The sequence below is a fragment of the Acanthochromis polyacanthus genome, chromosome 5 (assembly GCF_021347895.1).
Source record: "Acanthochromis polyacanthus isolate Apoly-LR-REF ecotype Palm Island chromosome 5, KAUST_Apoly_ChrSc, whole genome shotgun sequence".
NCBI classification, from domain to species: domain Eukaryota; kingdom Metazoa; phylum Chordata; class Actinopteri; family Pomacentridae; genus Acanthochromis; species Acanthochromis polyacanthus.
In genome coordinates, this window is record NC_067117.1 from 30096967 (window position 1) to 30120255 (window position 23289).

At 38.4% G+C, this 23289-nt stretch overlaps 2 protein-coding genes across 2 annotated transcripts; both read right to left on the minus strand.

Annotated features, from left to right (window-relative positions):
- Positions 1 to 4508: 4508 nt before the first annotated feature.
- Positions 4509 to 13051, minus strand: LOC110968390 (charged multivesicular body protein 4b). Its single transcript, XM_022218259.2, has 5 exons — positions 12688 to 13051; positions 8305 to 8482; positions 7732 to 7846; positions 7367 to 7493; positions 4509 to 7269 (listed from the first exon to the last, which is right to left on the minus strand). The coding sequence occupies exons 1-5, from the start codon at positions 12869 to 12871 to the stop codon at positions 7202 to 7204; spliced, it is 672 nt and encodes a 223-aa protein (XP_022073951.1). The 5' UTR covers positions 12872 to 13051; the 3' UTR covers positions 4509 to 7201.
- A 2364-nt stretch (positions 13052 to 15415) lies between these two features.
- LOC110968391 (uncharacterized protein C20orf85) lies at positions 15416 to 18436 on the minus strand. Its single transcript, XM_051948522.1, is given in 4 exon segments — positions 15416 to 15936; positions 15938 to 16111; positions 17364 to 17445; positions 18360 to 18436. Coding segments are annotated over 4 exon segments (477 nt in total). The 5' UTR covers positions 18419 to 18436; the 3' UTR covers positions 15416 to 15774.
- Between the last annotated feature and the right edge of the window lie 4853 nt (positions 18437 to 23289).

The following is a 23289-nucleotide window of genomic DNA, read 5'->3' on the forward strand; positions in this document are numbered from 1 at the left end:
TATTCTTTTGCTCACTGTGACGTACTGTATATATTGCACTTTACAGTTTTTTGCACTTGTGGTTAAATGCTAAACTGCTATTCTTTGTCTCAGTACTTGTATTCTGTGGGGTTTGTGTTTGTTTCCCTTTAAACCAGACACAGTTGTCTAAGCCCAGGATGCAACGATGATGTCCCTGAAAAACAGTGTTGTGGAGGAATTGTTTTGGTGGAACATTTGTATGCACGGAGGCGAGTACAGTCATTAAAATGTCTCATTCACAGAAAAAAAAAGTAAGAAAAGCTTATTACAAGATCCAAATTTGCAGCTTTCAGCAAGTAATTTGCTGCTCAGAGGTTGCTGGTATTGTTTCCTGTAGTCAAGAGGAATTAAAAGAAAAGTAAAAGACAGATAGTGTAATGAGAGAAAAAGCTATGTGAAATGTGTGGCAGAAACAGCAGACTTATGCCCAAAGTCTATATTCACTGAGTCAGACTACAGTGGAGTTCAGCTTTCACCTTTTGGACATAAACTGTCATCATATCATTATTTTATTCAAATTTGTGTACAATTTTGTCATAATTAATACATATTTTTTTGAGTAAGCAATGGGAGATTTCAGTTTTTCAGCACCATTTAACACCATTCTACAGTATTTTTCATCTGTTTTTAAGTGTGAAAAAGTCATAGAAAAAGAAAGGGCAGTACGACACAGAGAAAGCGTTTGATGCATTTATGTATTCAAACTGTGTGAAATAGTGAATAACGATTAAAGCAGAGGATTTAGCATTTCAAACTACTACCAGTACAAAGAACATATCTTGAATCAACATAATAATAAGAAGCACCTTTCACATGCAGAAATAATGAAGTAGTTAATAGTCATAAACAGTGATATACAGTGCTTTGTGCATTTGTATTTGTGTGTGCACAATGAATAACTGTTTTCCGAGCTTAAATCTAACCTTTTTGACTTGTACTCCATATTATCACTCACATTCTCTCACAGCTACATGCAGCCACATTTGGGTTTCATTCTGTTTGAATGCATAACTGAATCCAGTATGTTTTGCAGTAGGTTTGGCCTGGTCCTTACTGAAATGGGCTTTGAGAAACAGTTAACACACCTCCAAAAACTTTTTTAAACATTCATAATTCAGTGACTAGCAATGAAGTAAATATGATAAAGTAATGATGACACATCATTCCATCAAGTACCGTGTCTGCGTACAGATTTGCAGTAAAGGTACTTGACATATTCCATTTTTTAGAATACTGTACTTTAAGATAGGATATAATAAAAATGTATTAATCCCAAAGGAAACTATCGACTTTCTATGACCCTAGATCAGTTAATTAGCAGTTACATTGTAAAGAGTTTAAACAATCGTCAGTATTTTTGCATAAACTAAGCTTCATTCAAGGCAACATTTCAGGTTTTGTCACACTGAAAGGAACCTGATACTAACACTGTTCCGTTTAAAACATGAATTTTATTAGCATTGGATCTTTCTGGTTCTTTTTCTACCACAGACTCTTGAGCACACTTAAAATGTCTACAAACAGCAATTAGCTGAGAAAAGCCTCTATCTATAGCTGTGGTCAAGGAGAACAATAGTGATATAAGATAAGAAATATTCAAATATAGTCAGATGGTCAAAGGTTAACCTGATAGAAATACTATTTTACAGCTAATTTAAGGGCCTCTTTCAAATGGACTGTCACAGAGGTTCTCAGTTCTTGTTGGTTTGGTGAATGGATTAATATTCATTGTACTGTTATCTGTTGTCTGACAGTGAAGTATGTTTTCTACAGTTTTCCCTCACTGAACTGGATATGATAACAGCACAGAATACAAGTGAGCACACCCCTTTGAAAATCACTTACGTGTCAAAAGATTCCAGTCTGCATCACCTCTCAACAGTTGCATTATTTCTGAATTAAACAATGGAGATATTTTCAACTTACAGTATAAACAATCCAAAACAGATGCTTTAGAAACACTAAAATAAATGCCTCAAAATAGAAAGTCAAAGCAACACAAGTGAATGCACCTGGTCACTGACACACAAATTAGAAAACCCCAGGTCTCTATAAAAAAATGAAGTGCATCTGTGATTTCCAGTTAGTCTGACTGCATGAACACTGGCATATAAGCTGAGCTGTGAACAGAGAAGGATGCAAGAAGATCAGAAAAATTGGTGAAAACACCATTGCGAGCCCTCAGTAGAGGGCAGAACCACGCCATCTACTGGCGAGTTTCAGTAGATGGCATTAAATACTTGCATATGACTCTGTATCAATTTTGATCATCCTACGTATATCCCTTCCTACTTGATGACCTGTAACTCCACACCTGAGCAGGGGACCTTAGACTGATCTTCAGTGCCAAGTTTGATCATCCTGACTTCAGCACTTGCAGAGATATTGGAACGGACATACACACATACTTACCCAGCCAGCCAGATACCGAAGCGAATGCAGTAACCCCACTGACGTACGTCAGGCGTGGTTAACTAGGGGGTTTGGAATGATTCGCAGTACTGCGAAGGAAGGAAGGAAGGAAGGAAGGAAGGAAGGAAGGAAGGAAGGAAGGAAGGAAGGAAGGAAGGAAGGAAGGAAGGAAGGTAGGTAGATAGGTAGGTCTAATTCCATCTGCGTCCCAGCCTTCCAAGGATCTTTCCATATGCAGTTTGCATGTTCTCCCAGTGCATGTCTGGGTTTTCTCCGGGTACTCCGGCTTCCTCCCAATGTCCAAAAATATGCTGAGGTTAATTGATCACTCTAAATTGCCCGTAGGTGTGAATGTGAGTGTGATTGTTTGTCTGTATATGTAGCCCTGCAACAGACTGGTTACCTGTCCAGGGTGTCCCCTGCCTTCACCCCAAGTCAGCTAGGATAGGCTTCAGCCCCCCGTGACCCTGAGGATCAGTTGTATAGATAATGGATAATTCCATCTTGAAACTCATAAAACTAGGGAACCTTCACCAGCACAGTTAACTGCAAGAGAGGAAAATCAACAGCAGGACAGATGAAACAGAGAACATGGGTCTACAAGGCTTCCACACACCTTAGAGCAGATTCCATTAAAGGTATATGGTGTACAAGTTCACGACTTTTCAACTCCATAATCTCACCTCTTGGGTGGAATTTGGAACAGCTTTAAGTGACAGTCAGACTACAGACTATTCCACTGTTCCTTTTAGCCCATTCTGCACTTATCTTAATAAGGATTTTTACAAAAGTGCCTTCTTGGCAGCACATACAGTTAATAGGTGCATATGTGCATATTGTATTCGCTTTGAAAAACTTGTGTACAGAACATAGAACTTATAAAACACATAATAAATACTGACTTGTCTTACACTCAATATGATTTGTCTGGTCATGCAGGATTTTAAGGGACTAGCAACTTACAGTTAAATGTCACTATATTTTCTTAGCTACTGGTTCGTAGCAGTGAGTCGGGGAACATGACGGGTCAAAGAACATCAGAGAGGTTTATTATTCTTGATATGACTGCGTGGGAGGAAATTAATGTGGAACAAGTCCAACACCTGTCTACAATCAGAGATGTTATAAGGAACAGACGGAAGGAGGAAGAAATGATTGACGTATGGCCAACCTCTCTTTTAAAAAAGCCAATCATCTGCTTTAGAACAGCCAAACAGGGAAAAATCCAGCTAATCGTGTTGTCACAGTGACTCAAGCACAGGATTGGGAAACTTTGGGAACGTATGAAAGTACGAAAAAAATGATTTTTAAATTCTACTTTGGGGGAAAGTCACTAGAATTTGTAAGCTTTTTTTAGTCAGATTTGGCTGTTAAGTCTAAACATGCATTTATTTTTTAATCTCAGTGTTCACTGAAACTGCAGTTATGGCTCACTCTCCTTTCATTTAGATGAGAACCTGAACTCAAGAACTCAAAATAACTGCTTGTGTGTGTTATCAAGATGGGCGCTAAGACTGTCCCACAACCGTGTCGTGAATGGAGTCCAGATCCAAACCACTGTGGTTCAACTAAAGTCACATCTGCTCCAAATAGAAACCTAATAATAATCATATCATACTAGCATGTCCCGCTTTACTATGAAAATCATGTCACAAATGCAATGCTAAAGACAAAATTATTTCTTGTGACTTTAAATGCTAGCATGTTAGCTACAATCAGGCAGAGCAGCTAGGCTAATCACAACCCCTGAAAATGATGTCATGAAAAATGTTGATCTGAATAATAACGGTAAAAATGAACACATGTAGAGATGTAAAAAGTATATTAACTCACTTTGAAATATAGTATAAAGGAGTACCTCAAACTCTATACTGCTAGTCAGGATGCAATGAAATACTTCTGAGGGAACAGCTATGAGGGTTGTGACATGACTTTTTGTTGAGCATGACAATTCCTAAATCCCAGAGTCCACCGCCAGCTGTACAGAACCAAGCTCCAGATGTTTGCCGACTGACAAAGACATGAAAGGAATACTCATTTCTCTATGCACAGATGCAACGGTGCTGACACTCGCATTGAATCCCAACTTTATTAAGGTAAACTGTATACAGCTCCACATCAACGACAGTCTCCAATCTCCAAAGTCCGACCTCTTTGTCCAGCTCTGAGCAGAACTGGCTACAGGCCACACTGCATTTCAGCACAGTGAGAGAATATGAATGATATTTGAGGTAAACAGGAAAAATAAAAGAATAACAAATGCTATTGGCGCACGCACGCTATTTTCTATAAATGTCAGGATTGGGGTTGACCCATTCTTGAATATAGTGTAGGCTACTGTGCATTAGAAAATTGAAGGAAAGTTGCTCATTTGCTTCTCATTTTACAGATCATGTGTAAACTAAAGTCTCAACCATCCGTTTGATTGACAATCAACCCCAATTCATCCATTACAAACCTGTCTGCTAGCAGAAAGAGGGAAGAGCAGCCATAAATGGTGGTGCAGCAAGTCGAGCTTATACTCTCTCGTGTCATGGTTTTATCACAAAGACGTCCCGTACTTGTCGCTCAATGCTTAAATCAATTTAGTACTACAGGTGAGTCAAGTGCAAATGAAAAATAATCATCTCACCATCGCAATTTGACTAAATCTTCACAAGAGGTCAGGGTGTCAAAAGGCCGAAAAAACATCACGCACTCACACTCGTCATCTCGAAATTCAACCCATGTAGGAGTTTCTCTGATTTTGTCACTGTTAAACCACAGACGGGCAAGGCATTGGCGGTGTCAGGCACGAGCGATTTCATTTTCACCAACAGAGGTCTTCTGAGGTGTTGTAATGTGCCGTCTGGCAGCCATACTGGAGTAATCAGCAGATTGTATGAACTGTCACAACATTAAGAGCAGCTTTATCTAATTTTTTGAGACTTTGCCTCAGACATGGATTGGTTCTGTATTTATCAGTCAGATATTATTTTAGGATAATCTCATATTCATCTAGTGTCATTTAGCCATACAGATATTTGTTTTTAGGAATTAGATTCTGACAACAACCAAAAATGTGTGCTCTGTGGCTGCTCCAGACTACTGGTGAGGTAATGAATGGCAATGGTAATGACCTTGGTTCAAGAACTGCATTCAAACATAAATGAAATTCCATTCATCTCTATTGTATTGGGGTGAAGACAGAAGTATTACAAAGACATATTGTGAAACTACAGAAATTGAATATGACTAGAGGAAATTGAGCACAGTTGTTCCACGCTCATGCTCGGGCTACTGTTTAAACATTCCTTAAAGGGTTCCTCAAGTGACCTAGTGTTGTACCTGTAAACATATACCTCTAGAAGCAGCAGAGGCAGCTCTATCCTAAATTTGAGTACCTAATATGAAGCATAAAACATGAATTAGAGCACCAATAACAGGGTTGATGTCAACGTTTCTGACCGATAAATACTGATTATGCTGTGACAGTCATTTACCTAAAACTGCGTCTTTAAACAGCAGCACAGTTTGGTGGTTTCTGAATGAGCTGTCTTGTAGAGAAAGTAGTTTTACCACTGCTCTAATTAAATAAGGAGCAGTCTGTCAGAACTGCCAGTGAGTTCACTGATAGGGACAACTTTGGCAGGTTTGAACTTGTTCTTCAAAGACTCATTTGACTTCAAAATTCCAGACATAATCGAAAGAATTTGGAAAAATGATTCCAAATAAAGCAGTGGTTCACAAGAAAATTCAAAGGTTTAATCAAGAAGTTAATAATATCTTACATGAACTGCTATTTTTCCAAAATTTTTTCCTTGTTTTTTGTAAAACGTTGGACAATTTTTGCTCTTTAAAGGTGGCGTTTGTGATTGTGGCGGAAAAGTTACTAGTTAGCATATTGAGCTAGTTAGCACGTCAGATTTGCTGCCACTCTCAACCTCACTTTTTACAATCTTGCCTCCCTGTAAATAACTGTTTTACTGAAATAAAGCTTTTCTCCAAATTTTTATTTGTAGTTTAATAGATTACATCCAGTTTCTCCTGACAATTTTTCAGCAAGAGATACGACTGACAGAGGGACCGAACCCTGGTTCTGTTTTATCACAACAGTAGCATTTCCTCGTTTTGTAATTTAACAGTGGCATTTCAATGACAAAGTCCTACACATTTATTATATACATTGTTTTGGGGGGCTGCTGTTGGTATTTAGCAGAAATGTGCTGTCATCATTGTTGTAGAAGAGCAGAGAGATGACAACGTAGGAAGCAGAAAAATGGCTGAGTCATGTTGTCGTTCTGTTTTCACTTTTTTCCCCCCACACATCTGTTGATTCTTTATATTCCTTCCAGAAACAAGCCTCGTCCTGTTCTTCCACACACACCCCTCCCTACAAGTATGCACCTAAGTGCTCATTCATGCACTCATTTTACTTACAAAGAGAACTGATATAAACAACCACAGGCTGCTGGGCATGGTATTTTCATTCCATACTCTATGCCCTTTAGAAACAGAGGAGTGAACAGCTGGAGCAAAGAGATTCATTCTGTCAACAATAATCACAAGAGAAAAGCCTGGGTTCGTTTCATTTGGAGTCAGCAAACTTGTGCACAAGTGCATACTTTAGGGCTGGGGTATGGTTAGATATCGGGATGAAGGCTTTAAGGACAGAGCAGCATGCCAGCAGCCAGCTCAGCAGCCCAGAGTCCCTGTCTCTCTTCCAGATGTCTGTTAGCAGAGAGACAGACAGGAGGGGGGAGCTAGCTAGCTAGCAGGGCGAGCTAGCTCAGTTAGCCGCCGCCCAGGCCTCGAGGTCTGCCATGTCGTCCTCGTCTTCCTCCTCCTTCTTCTTGGCTACATGCAGAGCAAACCGAAAGAAAACATGGCAATTAATTCACATGTAAGGCAGATGTTGAACTGAGCTCAGTTCTGTTTACGCATCACGTCTTACCTGGTCTAGATGGAAGTGATGTAGATGGTACGCTTGGCAGTGGAACGTCTTCTGTCCCTCCAACTTCCAGAAGATTTTTGTCCAGCTCCTCCTGTTCCAGCTCCTCCAGCTCGGCCATAAGCTCATCCTGAACACAAACATGGGCCAAGTCAAGCCAGGATCTCAACATCTTATTTACCATTTGATATGTCTTGAAGTCAATTGTTAAAAAATGTGTTAATATTTCAACCAGAGACTATCAGTTGTGTCTCACTCCTCAAATGAGATGGATGTACAAGCACCAAAAAGGGAGTTCAAACTTCACATTCAGGCTTCCCAAAGATTTTGTAGATACCACGTTTTTCTACATTTTTCTTTCTTCTCACCTCGTCATAGTCTTCCCCAAAGCCAATTGGTCTGGAAATGACATCTGAGATTTCCTGGGCCACTTCCTGTTGTTCTGTGATTTCATCCATCAGATCGTCTACTTTGTCGATGTCCCTGTGAAACGGGAAGACAGAGCGAGATGATAAAATGAACAGAAACATGACTGTGTGTCACCTACTAAAAGAAAAACATTAATAACATCTATCTATATTGCAAACTGAGAAGACTGCCAGTAACTAAAAAGTAGGTATCTTCCAGAACCATGGTACAACTCAACAGGAGCGGATAATCTACTAATAAAGAAAGAGGAACACTGAAAGGAAGAAGAGCAAAAATGGGGAAATAAAGAGAAAAAAAAAACAAAGTCATGGAAAAAAGTGACTGAAAAAAACAAGTTTAAGAAAACTAAAAGTGACATGCAGAGAAACTAAAAAAAGATAGCAAAATAACAGAAAGCTGGAATAAACTGAACACAATGGAAGAATTAAGGTGCTTTGCATTAATGATACAGTAACACATTTACCCTCTTACAGTTATCAAACCTCCAACTTGTTTCTAAATGCCTTTCTTACATGTTTGCGTGTGCAGCCTTCATTGCTTTGGCAGCGAAGCCCATGTTCTTCAGCACTTCTGTGTTGGTGTTTGCGTTCTCTAACGCCTCCCGCTGGAACTCGATGGTAGACAACGTCCCGTCAATCTGAGTCAGCTGCTTCTCGTAACGCTTTTTCCTTTTCAAGGCCTGTAGAGCCGCTGGATAGAAAGAGAAAGGGTGACAAGAAGTTAGTTCACAAGTTTGACAGCAAAATTGGTCACTAATATCCTAATTAAAGTGTCAGGTGGAGCAGCACACTTGTGGCTCATTTCTTCACTATGCTATTTTTATACATCTATTTTTGCCAGATGAGCTTGGACCTCTTAAGTGTAGCTTTCACTTGTAAAAGTGTGTAAATACCTGACACGAAATAACATTTAATGTAACATGTGTTACTAACCTAAAAGGTAATTAATTGCTTAACTGTATAATGTGCAAATAAATACGTTTTTTGTCACAGACAGACTTGAAATTGATTTTGAACTCTTCATTGTACCCCTATACAAATAAACCTGTGGGTCCTAATAAAAACTATTCTTTATAAGTTAGCTTTTAAAATGTGAATATTTCAGTTATTGACAGACAAAAACAGATAATTACGCAGCACTCAAACACAAGTTACAAACATAACATACAAAATGTGGGAACTGCTGGGTAAATTACTGCTTCATAGTGAAAATAAGTTAAAAAAAAACTGCATCAAACAGACATACAAAAATTAGCTTACTTAGAATACCAATGCATTGCAACTCTGTTTTATTTAATGAACAAAAACTTTAATTTAACAATAACTATGGAATGTGTAAGACTCTGGGCTGACCTAAAATCCATAGTTTAATTAGTAAAACAAGCCACAGTGCAACTACAGCATAAAGTTTGGACTTTTAGCATTTCATTATAACACAGCAGCAGCTTGCTTTGTGATGAGCTGCAGTGAACTGCTTGTATGTTGAAATACTGCATTCTCCTAATGAAGCACGATTCGCTTAATCTGATAAAATCCTGTCTGAGCCAAATCTCTGCATGCAGACGCAGTATGCTTCAATCAGACTGTTTTAGGTTTGTCCCTGACCTGCATCCCATCAGGCTCACAGAAGTCTCATCTGAACTACTCGGTAAAGCAAAATGTTTGGAAGTCCAGAAGTAGCTGTTATATAGGCGGAGAGGTCAAAAGTGCTAACCTGTATAAATAGCCTGGGGAAACACACTAAAACAGTAGTTTAAACCACAACACTGGGTATTCTAGTTTGGTGCTGACATGGAAAAATCACCTCCTTAAAGCAACCAGTGAAACTTATAACTAACCTAAACCTGCTGAGTCATGCAGGAGGGGAAGGAGTGACAAGCTAACACGGGACAGCTCTGTACGATATGTGTTCCTGCCTTACAGGTTTAGTTTAGAGCCTGTATTAGATTGTGTAACAGAAGTTAGACTGAAGTGAAAGTGACGGGAAGCTAACATTCTGTGTTGTGCCTGAAAAACATTTGCTGCTTGCGGTCTCCCTCTGGAGCAGCAACAGGTAATAGAAATGATTTGTGAAGTGCAGTAAAGATGGCGTCGCTCCGGACAGTTCAGTGGCAGCCGGCCTGCTTTGAAAATAATGCTTTTTGGATAGAAAAAATATAATATTTGCTGCATTTCACTGCAACACTTATAAAAGCTACGAATCACAAATAAGCACAGTTTCTGTAGCAAAGGCCAACCTGTATTAGCCCAATTATTCTTAGTCACTTAAACTGAAAAAGGCCTCTGCAAACACACACCCCAAAGTGATTTATTTTGAGTTGTGTGAAGTGATTTAAAGCACTCATTTTCGCACCAATTTTGTCCAAAAAAACATCACAGAAGCCTTGAAAAATACAGGCTGCATAATCACAAAACACCCATTTCCTCCACACTGCTCTACAATTTCACATCTACAACAAAGTGAAATGTGCATTAAGAAAAAAATACTGCAATGAAGACAGAGACTGACCACTAATAAATGGAATTCTGGTTTTGATTAACCAATAAGAAGGGCTTGACTTTAAAAAATGAGAAAAAATAAAGGGTTTTATAGGTGAAGACGAGTATAAAACTCAACAGGTATTTATTTACAACTTGATAGCTGTCATGTAATGAATAGAAACGTGTTCTAATTATTACTTATCATTTACATATCCAGGCAGCTACAGATTAACATTTTTACCAGCCGTCCAGCTCAATAACACTTAGCATCCACTGTCCGAGGCTGCCAAATATCAATGCTACACACATGTAAAACAACTTTAGAAATCTATTTTGCGGTTGTTCTGGTCCACCAGGAGCCAGATGGCAGATGACAGTTCCAGTTTGATCAGATTATATCAGCACCTGGGCCTATTCCTAGACTGATAACATTATTACCCCACATCACTGAAATCATTATCAGATTATGTAGGTCGCAGAGCTTCAATCAGACCGCCCCCTTCAATCTCACAGGGTCAACTGATTCTGTGACCCGTTGTTTTTCCTGTGCTCCTTTCCAACGGCCACTTACAAGCACAGTCTGTTTTATTGGCTGCTGCTTCTGTGAACATAGCAGTAAAACTGAAAAAAAAAAAATCAACCTATCAGCACCACCGTGTAGATTCTGTTATCATGCGAGGCTTGGTGCGTTTATTATGAGGAATTTTTGTAATGTCCATTATCGTTCACCCAAGAGCTAGAGTGCAGAAAGTTATTGGATGAAGTACGGTATGTTGAAAATCAGGTTTCAGGTTAGAAACAGGCGTACCATCCTGTTCAAAACGGGCAGGAGATGAGCTCACAGTGCTAGTGTTCAGAACGTTTCTGCTATGTTGTTTTTCCTAAATAGGAACTGTAGTCACATGACAGACATCCCAGCAACCACAGCTGGCAAGATGGCTGTGTCAGATAAACATTTACCAACCAGCCAATGACAGCAATCAGAACTTGTGGATAGTTTGGTCTCTCAATATAAAAGGTATGCTAGAGGGAAGATAAAAGCTACCCGTCTTAAATAAGTACATAATAATAAGTAATTAATTGGTTTATAATGTGTAAATATAAACAACGAATGATCAATGGCAACACAAGTGAATACTGCTGTCTGTAAATGCAGATGCAGTTGACAAATTACTCTCTATGTTGGCACGCACAGAACTGAAGGGCAAGTTATATTTAAAAATACTACAACCAATGATTATGTCCATTGTCAATTACTCTGTCAATTATTATACTCACTGATCAAATAGTTGTCGGTCTGTCAAAGGTCATAAAATGCTGAAAAATGTCAACTTTCTTGAAGCCCAAAATGACTTACAGATGTATTCAGATTAAAAAAATTTAGACTTTTTATTTATAAAATTACTCAAATTGACTAATCGACCATTTAAATAGTTTGTGATTAACATAACAGTGGACAGTTAATGGATTAATCATTGCAGTTCTTTTATTTTACAAAAAAATGGATGTTGTATTTTACCCTTTCTTTACATATTTTTAAAGCTAAACCTTTCCTAAGCTGGTTTCTGAAAACCACCTATCTTATGTGAAAATAACACTAACATTTAGTTGTGTAAGAAATTATTAAGTAATACATTATGGTATAAAAATAACAGATCCAAAATAGCTATCTCACAGACATCAAGGGAGAAAATAGTGTGGAATATCTTTAAATTGTGACTAGCTGCTAGCTAAATACTGATAGCTATCCGAATCCTGAGGAATCAGGAAATGCCTCCAACACAGCCGCAAACATTATAAAACTGACATCTACACTGCTTTTTTAAAAGAACAACCAGGATTTTATAACTCAGAAAAACAAATATCTGAGCTCTGTTTGCTGATTATAAAGATAGCATATGAGAAACACAAACTGAGTCTTGTTTAGTTCAGAGTAAACACAACTAGGAGTTGTATAAACACAACATGTAGAAACAGTGAGACAACATGAAGTAAATACAGCACAAAAACATAACACTGCATTGATATTAAAAGTATTACTAAGACACATTTACGTAGAAAGTTTAGTAATATCGTAAAGACAATGTCCCAAGTCGGTTTCTTCAAACTTGTGTTTAATTTTGGCAAACGCTTCAAACGTTGTAGCTAAGCCAATACGTCAGTAAATCTCTTATAATCTTTTTCATTGCTTCATATGTTTCACTGCGGTTGTTTTATTTAGTGTTAACACTGCGCTGCTCTTAAATAGATATTTAAAAATGGAGTCGTGTGGCCGTGAGGACAGACTTGAGCACAGGTAGGCAGCCTGTCAACTTCGCTGTTCCTTGTCCTGAGTTAGCCTGCAGGCTAACCGACAATCTACCCAGCGGTGTGACTTTCCCCGTCAAACTGCGCACTTAAGCGACTTTTCCTCACCTCGTTTGTTTTTCGTGCCATTCTTCTTCGCCGTCATGAGCTCGTGGTCGATTTTCTTCTCTAGAAATTCCTGTTTTTTGGCCAACATCTCCTCCGTCTCTCTGAGTTTCTGGATAGCCTCCTGGGGTGTCGGCGATTTCCCACCCTTACCCCCGCCACCGAAAAGTTTAAGAAAGCCTGACATTTTGCTATTAAATGTAAACAGTAACTGGTTTGATAACCGTACACAACCCGCCGACACTTCGTGACACTGAACAGATAATTGTGAAATCGCCCGGTTCCCGTCAACTACCGTCGCCGAGCCGGAGAGCTGCTGCTGCTGCCGCCGATGTTGTTGTTTTTCTCTCTTCTTCCGCCTTTCCAGCCAGAACTCGTGATGTCATTACGTCAGCGCGAGTACGTGCCTCATGCGTGTGACGTACTGTTAGGGGATTTCACCTATGATTTCACCGATGAGCAAATATTTCCTACGTTTATTGTTTCTATTTTTAGTTGCTAAATCTGAAGATATCTTAAAGTTTCCTCTTTTATGAATCATATTTGAATATTATTAGCATGTTTTCGCAATTATTTCTACGTACAGATTGTTTTTGCATAGATTTTTAGGCAGCCTCTATCCAACCAAAACCTATTTTAGCCGAATAAACTATTTTAGTCTGAAAGAAAATAGTCCTGTAACAACTTAAGACTTCATGAAAATTATAGTTAGAGGCTTTTGAAATAGTTTTATAGAGATGTTGCTTCAGCTTCATAGCTATTTTTAAAAGGATGGTTTGTCCACATCTCAAAGATAATTAGATTGCTGTCAAAAAGGAATAAGGAAGCCACTAGTATTTAACATTATAAAACTTACATATGAGAATTTTGTGGTTTTAAATAAAAAAAATCTGAGTAAAAATCAATTGTCAAAAATAGTTGGCAACTAATGTAATTGTAGAGATCTAATCGATTAATCATCACTAAAAGCTAGTGTAGTCTAATAAAACCATCCTGCAAAAAAAAAAAAAAAATCCCATCTTCATGACAATTTAGATTGGGGGATTTGAAATTGCTCTAGAGTGATAATCTAAGGTGATAATTTACAGTGGGTACGGAAAGTATTCAGAACCCTTGAAATTGTTCACTCTGTGTCATTGCAGCCATTTGCCAAAATCAAAAAAGTTCATTTTATTTCTCATTAATGTACACTCAGCACCCCATCTTGACAGAAAAAAACCAGAAATGTAGAAATTTAGAAATTTTTGCAAATGTATTAAAAAAGAAAAACTGAAATATCACATGGTCAGAAGTATTCACACCCTGTGCTCAGTGTTGAGTAGAAGCTCCCTTTTCAGCTAGTACAGCCATGAGTCTTCTTGGGAATGACGCAACACACCTGGATTTAGGGATCCTCTGCCATTCTTCCTTGCAGATCCTCTCCAGTTCTGTCAGGTTGGATGGTGAACGTTGGTGGACAGCCATTTTGAGGTCTCTCCAGAGATGCTCAATTGGGTTTAGGTCAGGGCTCTGGCTGGGCCAGTCAAGAACGGTCACAGAGTTGTTCTGAAGCCACTCTTTTGTTATTTTAGCTGTGTGCTTAGGGTCATTGTCATGTTGAAAGGTGAACCTTCGGCCCAGTCTGAGGTCCTGAGCACTCTGGAAGAGGTTTTCCTCCAGGATATCTCTGTACTTGGCCGCATTCATCCTTCCTTCAATTGCAACCAGTCGTCCTGTCCCTGCAGCTGAAAAACACCCCCACAACATGATGCTCCCACCACCATGTTTCACTGTAGGGATTGTATTGGGCAGGTGATGAGCAGTGCCTTGGTCTCATCAGACCAGAGAATCTTATTTCTCATAGTCTGGGAGTCCTTCATGTGTTTTTTGGCAAACTCTATGCGGGCTTTCATGTGTCTTTCACTGAGGAGAGGCTTCCGTCGGGCCACTCTGCCATAAAGCCCCGAATGGTGGAGGGCTGCAGTGATAGTTGACTTTGTGGAACTTTCTCCTATCTCCCGACTGCATCTCTGGAGCTCAGCCACAGTGATCTTTGGGTTCTTCTTTACCTCTCTCACCAAGGCTCTTCTCCCACGATTGTTCAGTTTGGCTGGACGGCCAGGTCTAGGAAGAGTTGTGGTTGGAGTGTGCCTTTCCTAATCAAGTCCAATCAGTTTAATTAAACACAGCTGGACTCCAATAAAGAAGCAGAACCATCTCGAGGAGGATCAGAAGAAATGGACAGCATGTGAGTTAAATATGAATGTCGCTGCAAACGGTCTGAATACTTCTGACCATGTGATATTTCAGTTTTTCTTTTTTAATAAATTTGCAAAAATTTCTACATTTCTGTTTTTTTCTGTCAAGATGGGGTGCTGAGTGTACATTAATGAGAAATAAAATGAACCTTTTGGATTTTGGCAAATGGCTGCAATGACACAGAGAGTGAAAATTTTCAAGGGGTCTGAATACTTTCCGTACCCACTGTAGCTTTATGGTTGTTTTACAGGGTGGAACTTGTGGTAACATCTTCAGTTTTCTTGTTCATCCACAACCAAAAGATACTCATATTACTGTCATATAGGAAATCACAACATATTTATTATTTATTCCATTGAAGTGGAAACAGAGAATTGTGTTGTTGTTGTTGTCTTTTTACTTTATTTGTTGACATTAATGCTCTGTAGTCGAAAACTAATACCATTGAATAAAATTGTTATGCCAAAAAATGATGCCTTCATGATGGATAGAGTTTTAGGTTTGAACATGTTTTACAGAGGAGTCAATTTAACTTTACAGTTATTTCATAAAATGGAACTTCTATTTACTCACACAACTCAAAAATATTCAGATTGCTGTAATAGAGGACAAGGAAACCACACAATATTTATTTCTAGGAGGCCAGAATTAGAAAAAGCACAAGTAGGATCACCTGTGACTTCACATCTACAACATCTGGTTTGAGTTAAAGTTTTGAGAGATATTTGTTGATTTTATTAAGAAATCAAAGAAGTCACAACACATGTAATTCATACTGCTATCTAATTTAATCCATGTGCAATACTGAGTCAGTGAACTGCTGGTGAGTCAGCAGGGTACCAGGACTTCCACTCAGCAGCAGGCTTCCAGAGGCCAGCCCAGCTCTCTCAGCAAACTACGTCTCCCATGTTGCATTGTGTTTGGCTTTTCCAGCTGAAGGTGTGCGTGAGCTGAACGCCAACCGATCAAACCCTGAGTTGTTTGAGGAACAGGAGGAGAGGGTCCAACCTGGAGGAAAGATGAGATGACTATGAGAAAGTTCATTAGATAGATAGATAGATAGATAGTTAAACAGGTTGGTTAATAGTACTTGAATGCATTTTTCTGCAGGGGTTGGAGGTCGTGCAGCCAGGTGAGGAGGAAGCTCCACTTTTACTGCCTTCTTCAGCTTCTCACTCTCCATCTTGTACTGAAATTTATGTAACAAAATATATCTGGTCACAACAGTCACTTCCTTTTTGTCTTGAGAGGAAAGTTTATTGAATCTCAATAATTGGACCTGTCTGCTTCATGTCTGAATGAACATCCTGCCAACTTTTCTGTTCAAGTTACATCCATATTTCTACTAGGTCAGGGACGGTAACATTTACGAATCTTAAAAAAAGCGCAACACTTGGGGAAGCGAGGATGTCTGTATGTATATGTACAACTGTGTCTACGAGCTGGTGGCAACTCCACTTACTACACTATTAAACACGACAAGTTAATAAAACTCAAAGCATTTTTTAAAACTGATTAAGCTGAAATTTTTAGGTGAGACTAACCGAAATGTATAAGTTCAAGAAACATAATTTGTTTAGTAGCTGTCACTTGGTCATTGTAAGTGGCACTGACTTCAATTTATTAGTTAAAGAAACATTCTTTATTCATTCAGGTCATTTGAGCTGAAAACAAGTACAGATAATTTAAACATATTTCATGCATCCATCACCAGCAATGTTCAGCTGTAAGGTCAACAAATGTTTTCATTTTACTTTTTATAGTCCACAGTGATACACAAATGTCCCTGTATTTGAAAATTTTCATACATTTCACCTCAAAATGGTAATGTACTCTATTTAATTTTTTTGTGACAATATTAACTCAAAATTGCAAAGTCATACACATGTTGAAGTCATACACACACACACACACACACACACACACACACACACACACACACACACATATATATATATATACATAGACAACTGACTCTGACAGCTTACGTTTACTGTATGAATAATAACATCTTCATAATATCAGTGTGACATACGAACTCTCAGCAGATATTGAATACACAAACAAATACAAAATTCAGCTTCTTCAAGTCTGAACTGCTCTCTCCACCACTGTCTTTCTGGTATTTCTGAATGAATATGTGAGGAAAATTAGCTAGAAATGATTGAAGATGACAATATTATGTAACCCTTGCCTGAATAGGATATTTGCCGCTAATATGTGTCATCTGGTATCTTGTCTTCATAATGCACTTGCAACTTACTTTTTAAGCAGTAGAGGGCAGTCTGTGACTATGGCCCAGATTTGGGAATCCGGGAAAAATATGCATGTTCCCTTGTGTTTCTCTTCACCATAGAGAATTCAGTACTGTGTGTGTGTGTGTGTGTGTGTGTGTGTGTGTGTGTGTGTGTGTGTGTGTGTGTGTGTGTGTGTGTTTGTACCTCCTTGGAGGCCTCTGTTAGGAAGCCCCATTTGCTGGGCCAAGCATCAGCTGAAGCCTTCTCAAGTTTTACATGTGCTTTCCTAAACACACACACACACACACACACACACACACACACACACACACACACACACACACACACACACACACACACACACACACACACACGTAGAATATATCATATGTGTCACATAACGTGGATTAAAAAGGGTAGCGAAACAGGTGATCCCTCCTCCAAGCTTTATTGACTGACTCCAAACTGACCTCAAACACTTCTTCATCATCAAAACTTCATTTTTTTTTGATAGAAGGCTTACCGTCCGATGTCAGCAAACCTGGAAGCTTGGCGAAAAAGATGCAGCCTTTGGTCTGCTTCAAAACATTCATCAAGCAGGCTGATCTATATTTTGCTTCAGCTATGGCAAAAATATTTGCACTTCATCGCTGTTATGTTAGAAGTTTTAAGATTAAATGAAAAGAGAAAAAAAACAAACATTTGCATTCTTCCAAAAAAGTAGTTTGTTAATGGCATATTTTCAATTTAAAATTTCTTGTCACTATGCGCATTCTGCATATGTCAGAAAAACATATGACGCTGGCCAGTATGACATATCTGATGTAATTTATTAGGATATAACATTAAAAGTTAGTGACATGCCTCATATATATATATTTTTTACAAATATTAAAGAAAGTTAGAAAAAAAAATGTTGACAGTGATATAAACCATGGTTATAGTGGCAATAACAGTAATAATAACAATGTTAATAATAATAATAATAGTCACAGTCAGTAAGGTTGTATTGCATCATTACGTCTTAACAAATAAAAAGGATAAAGGTTTATTAAAGAATTTTGTCAGATATTTGTCAGCCAACCAACTGACATGATGATAATAATCCCACAGCCAATACAAGAACATACATATTTTTTTTTATAGCAGGTGATTAAAATGATACACAGCAATGAAAAAAAGTCACTCAGGATGTTTTACCAGATTTCATCCTGATGCACAAAGTTGATGGGTTCAGATGTTCGCTGTGGATCCGCCATCTGTCCTGACCAGCCATGAGTGTGTGTGAATGTGTGAGTGTGTGGTTTCTTTCTTTCTACCCGGCTAATGTTTCACCTGTGTGTAAGCCACACTGACAGACCTGTGTACTGTCGCCATTGGAGACGGTATCTCCTGAAACACATATATCTCCTGTCCGTCCTGTGTGTGTAACCGTGGTGACGGTGGAATGGAACCACTGCTGAGGGTCTGTGAGAGCTGGGACAGCTTTATGTCCTTACGTCACGCTACTTTCTGGTGCATATTAGCAAAAGTTGGCATGCTAGCAAGCTAATATAAGCTGCTAAACATGATAGACGTTGCAGAGAGCTGAAGCGACAGCAAACTCTGCACCACAAAAACACTATTTGTAATAAGTGTAACAAAACTCCAGTGCGTCATGGTTCTCTCCATATGATTAGATAACTGCGATATTTAAAAATACTCAGCACACTACAATTCTGTTCAATGGCCTCCATTGGTCAAACTTTTGCAGATGGAATCTCGCCTGTTTGAGGCCTGTGATCATTTCAGACTTGTACCACAGTATAGACTCAAAATTATAGATATTGTTAGCAAAGGTTAGATATTTAAAAAAAGCTGGAAAAATTGTATTATAGAGTGTAGATGGACATGGTTAATATGGCTTAAAACAAGTCAGTAGCTGCTTTTTTGTGGGAGTTGTAGTTATTTTAAGCATACAGTCATAATGATTCAACTTTGTTAAAGTCATCAGTTTTTAAAGTGAACTTAATTGTCACTGTTAAAGCCACCAGGCTTTGTAGCCTCCCTTTTAGTGATGCACTCTTTTTGACCTTTCTGACCCTAGACTGTCTCAATACAATACCACCATACTGTAGAGTATGGCCCAATACACAGTATAGAAATATTAGCATGTCCGACTAAACATTTTGTATAAGCCAGCCTATAAGCCAGCATGCTGTTATGGCCATTTTGACCCACAATTCTCTGTAAAGTAACATCATATAACACTAGAGCACAGAGACAGACGACAGCTTATTTTAAGCTACAGAAGTTGTTTCATGTATGTAAATTGATTTGTGTGGTCTCCCTGACTTTTGATATTTTCTGTGTAATTCTGTAATGCTTGCTAGCAACCTTGCGTTTTTCTGTATCCATCCATCCAGCAGATGAAGCAGGTCGTTCCAGACATCTCTTTCCCTGGCAATGCTTTCCAGCTCTTCCTGGGGGATCTCAAGGCGTTCCCACGCCAGAAAAGATATATAATCACTCCAGCGAGCTCTGGGTCTGCCCCAGGGTCTCCTCCTAGTCGGATGTGTTCAGAAAACCTCCAAAGGAAGCCTCCCCGGGGGCATCCGAATCAGATGCCAAGACCACCTCAACTGGCTCCTTTCAACATGAAGGATCAGCAGCTCTACCCTGAGCTCCCTCCAGATGTCAGAGCTTCTCACCTTATCTCTAAGGCTGAACCCAGCCACCCTGCGGAGGAAGCTCATTTTGGCCACTGGTACCAGCAATCTCCCGCTTTACTGCTGACGCCACACCAAGCCGACTGTCCATCTCTGGCTCCATTTTCCCATCGCTCGTGAACGAGATCCTGAGATACTAAAACTCCCTCGCTAGGGAAAGTGCGAGTGTCTGTATGTGCTGTATGTCGTGGCAAGGAGAGGACAGCGTAAAATGATTGTCACCTCTTTTGCATGTATGTCTTTTACTGTTTGCTAGATAGATGTTAGATTATTTATTCATTCTTTTGGGTAAATTCAAGCTATCCAGTAGCTCACACATGTTACATGTGAGGAAAAACAGGAGAATAAGATGGAAATTGTGCTAGGAGAAGAACCAAATGAGGAAAAAACAGACATTGCTGGTAAAATAATTTCAACAAAGAGTATTATAAAGTGTAAATGCAGTATAATATTAACAAAAATAGCAAGAATGCAGATGGAAATTGCAGTGTAGCGCTAATGTAGTGACCGAATTCTGAGAATAAAACACATTTGCTGTTGTCAGTGCAATACAAAGAAGTAGTCAGACCTCTGATTTAAGTAAAAGTGCCATTGCAACAGTGCAAAACTCATTCCTGTTTTTGCAATTTTACTGGAAAGTACAGGCTAATAGTATTAGCAGTGGCAGTGGCACATACTTAAACTATTAAAAGCAGAAGCAAATATCATGCAGAATAATGTGTAATGAAGCTATATGTTAATGCATTTGGATGAGCATTACATCAGTGTCACTGCTGATAAAGGGGTTTTCTTTTTACGTCTACTGCTGATTAGCTTAATATGTAATACTCAGAACGTGTTTGTTGATTATTTCTTTTTAAAAATATCTTTGTATTCAATTAATGTGACTCAGCAAAGTAGCTAGAAGCTAAACAGGAGTAAAAAAAAAAAAAAGCACAGTTTGTTCCTCTGAACTGTCTGGAAATGGTTCAATAAAGTACAACAAACCTCAATATTGTATTTCGATGCAGCAGTGGAGTAACTAATGGTTTGCAGTCAGCCGGAACAAATTATAAAAAATGCTTGCTATCAAAGATTTATGTCTGAACACTCTGTTCTCTGAGCGCTCTCTCACAGTCTCTTCGATCTCTTGTGGTGTTTTGCTGCTGTGGCTTTATTACTAGGGAGTCCGTTAAAAGTGTCTGAACTTTTTAAAATATGCATGAAGCGATCTTTGTAAAAGTAAAACAAACAGAGAATGAATCTGCCGGTTGACTTTAATCGGGTGAGTTGCAGGTCAAAATGGCAAAATGGTGTAAAAAATAGATTGATCCGCAAGAAAACTAAAAAGGAAATCTAACTATTGTTTGAAAACTGTGTGTCCATTTACTGTTATTAATATAATACAGCATAATCCTTTAATAGTCACACAGCTGGGAATAGTGCAAAAACATTGGGACATAAGCAGAAAAATTTAATTTAGATATCACACAAGGTTGTTCAGTATGTTGAAAAACACTGATATTGCACAAATTCTTGTAGAAACATATGGATGTTAACAATGCTCATATTGCACAGATGCTATAGATATATGTGCAATAGCAGTATTTTTAATATATACAGTTCTCTACTTGTCCTACTTCACATGCTTTACATTGAAATATAATTATTTAAATGTCAGTCAAAGAACAGCAAAGTGTTGCCTAAACTTACACATTTTTTGCTGGACATCTAAATATCTTCTGACCTGTAAATTAGATATTTAACCAGCTCTTTAACCACTGAAAATACTTCGAACCTGCTTAAAAAGACCAATTTACAAGTTCAAAATGCAAACTTTGAAACGGAAATATAGCATTACTAAAACAACAATTGACAACTTCCTTGGTTAGTGCATGTTAGAGTCCCATTGAAGCTGTTGGTTCTCTCTTCATTTGCCCTAAAAATGAAGCATTTTATTTATGTTATTCAGCAAGATGGAGGTAGTGTCTGGGTCTGAAAAGTGATACTTTAAACCTGCATTCTTTCTAACAGCCAGCAGGGGGTGACTTCTACTGTTGCAAAAATACGTCTGATTGTTCAGAAGTTTCTCAGGAAATTAAGGTACTTCTCATTTGATTTGACACCTCACTTAACATTTTCCTAATGAGTGTAAGGTCTCAGTATATGTAGTTTGAAGTCTCCTTCATTAAGTATGATCTTTATTTAGTAAATTATGGTCCCAATTCAAGTATAATAGATGATAAAGCAGGGTTTGTTTCAAATCTGGGCCTCCTTGTTATTGGCATATTGCTACTTAATCACCATGCTTGGTGTCTTTTGTATATCAGATCCACACCTTTTTTTTATTACATCTGGTATGAAGAGACCAAGATGGTGTCTATAAACCAATGTCTGATTTTACAATGAATCTTTGATCTACAATCTGCTTTTTGCCTAATTTATGTGCACTCATTTATTTTCAGCTCAGTTTGAGAGTTCCTACTGCTGATTTGCAGACCTCTGTATGGAAACCAGAGCAGAACATACAAGTAAGGTGATGGTAACATTACTCAGGTTGACAATAACTCCTACTACTACTTAGTGCATTTTACATTTCTAGCATGGGATAATGATTATGGCTTGTTTTGGTTTGAGATATTGGTGCTTTAGCATGTACAGCAGCTTTAAATATAGCTCATGTGACCTCAACACGGATCAGTTTCAGTAAGTTCTTGCCAAATTTTGGACAATGACTTCATTGAAACTCCTTTTTTTTAATGCTGAATGGACTGTTTGGGGAATCCTAAGAAATAGCCAAAAGTAGTACAAACCCAGCATAAGTAGCAAAGCCAGCGTTGATGTCCAGTTTGAGGAAAAATGTTCAGGTTTTAGAAGTAACTCCAGTAACAATAAATGACTATTTGCCCAAAAGATGGTCTCCTGGAAAAGTGTAAGAAAAAAACAGAACAAAATAGCGGGTGTTCAGCAGTGAAGACGGACACAAATCAGCACAAAAATAACATATTTTACAAATTGCAAGTTCTCCTCAGCTAATCCTAGTATCACAGATGTGTTTTGTTTGGAATTTGAGCTCCATTAAAAGGCCTGAACTTGCACTGGTACACTGAACTCCAAAACACATGAACAAAACTTGGTGCCATGAGGTCAAAATATACATTTATTGAAACATACATTCATGTTTTGGGATAAAATCCCATTTCGTCATCGAAATATTGATAAATATAAAACTGACAGAAGCGAGCCATTAAAGAGACAAAACCTTTTATCAGTTCTGCATAAAAAAGGAGGAATTCTCACATCTTCAGTCGTGCTACACCTGATAATAAGACAGAAAATATTAACATTTAACCTATACATCCTCTCATCTGTCTCCTTCCTTTAAACAGCATGTTTATATTGGGAAAACATGCCGACTAAATACTCAGAATGTCATTTAAATG

Excerpts from the sequence above, each read along its gene's own strand:
- LOC110968390 (XM_022218259.2), bottom strand. The coding sequence starts at position 12,871 with ATGTCAGGCTTTCTTAAACTTTTCGGTGGCGGGGGTAAGGGTGGGAAA. Across the intron at positions 8,483-12,687 it reads TGGCACGAAAAACAAACGAG|CGGCTCTACAGGCCTTGAAA; the intron begins GTGAGGAAAAGT and ends CTTTCTATCCAG. Across the intron at positions 7,494-7,731 it reads TTGGGGAAGACTATGACGAG|GATGAGCTTATGGCCGAGCT; the intron begins GTGAGAAGAAAG and ends GTTTGTGTTCAG.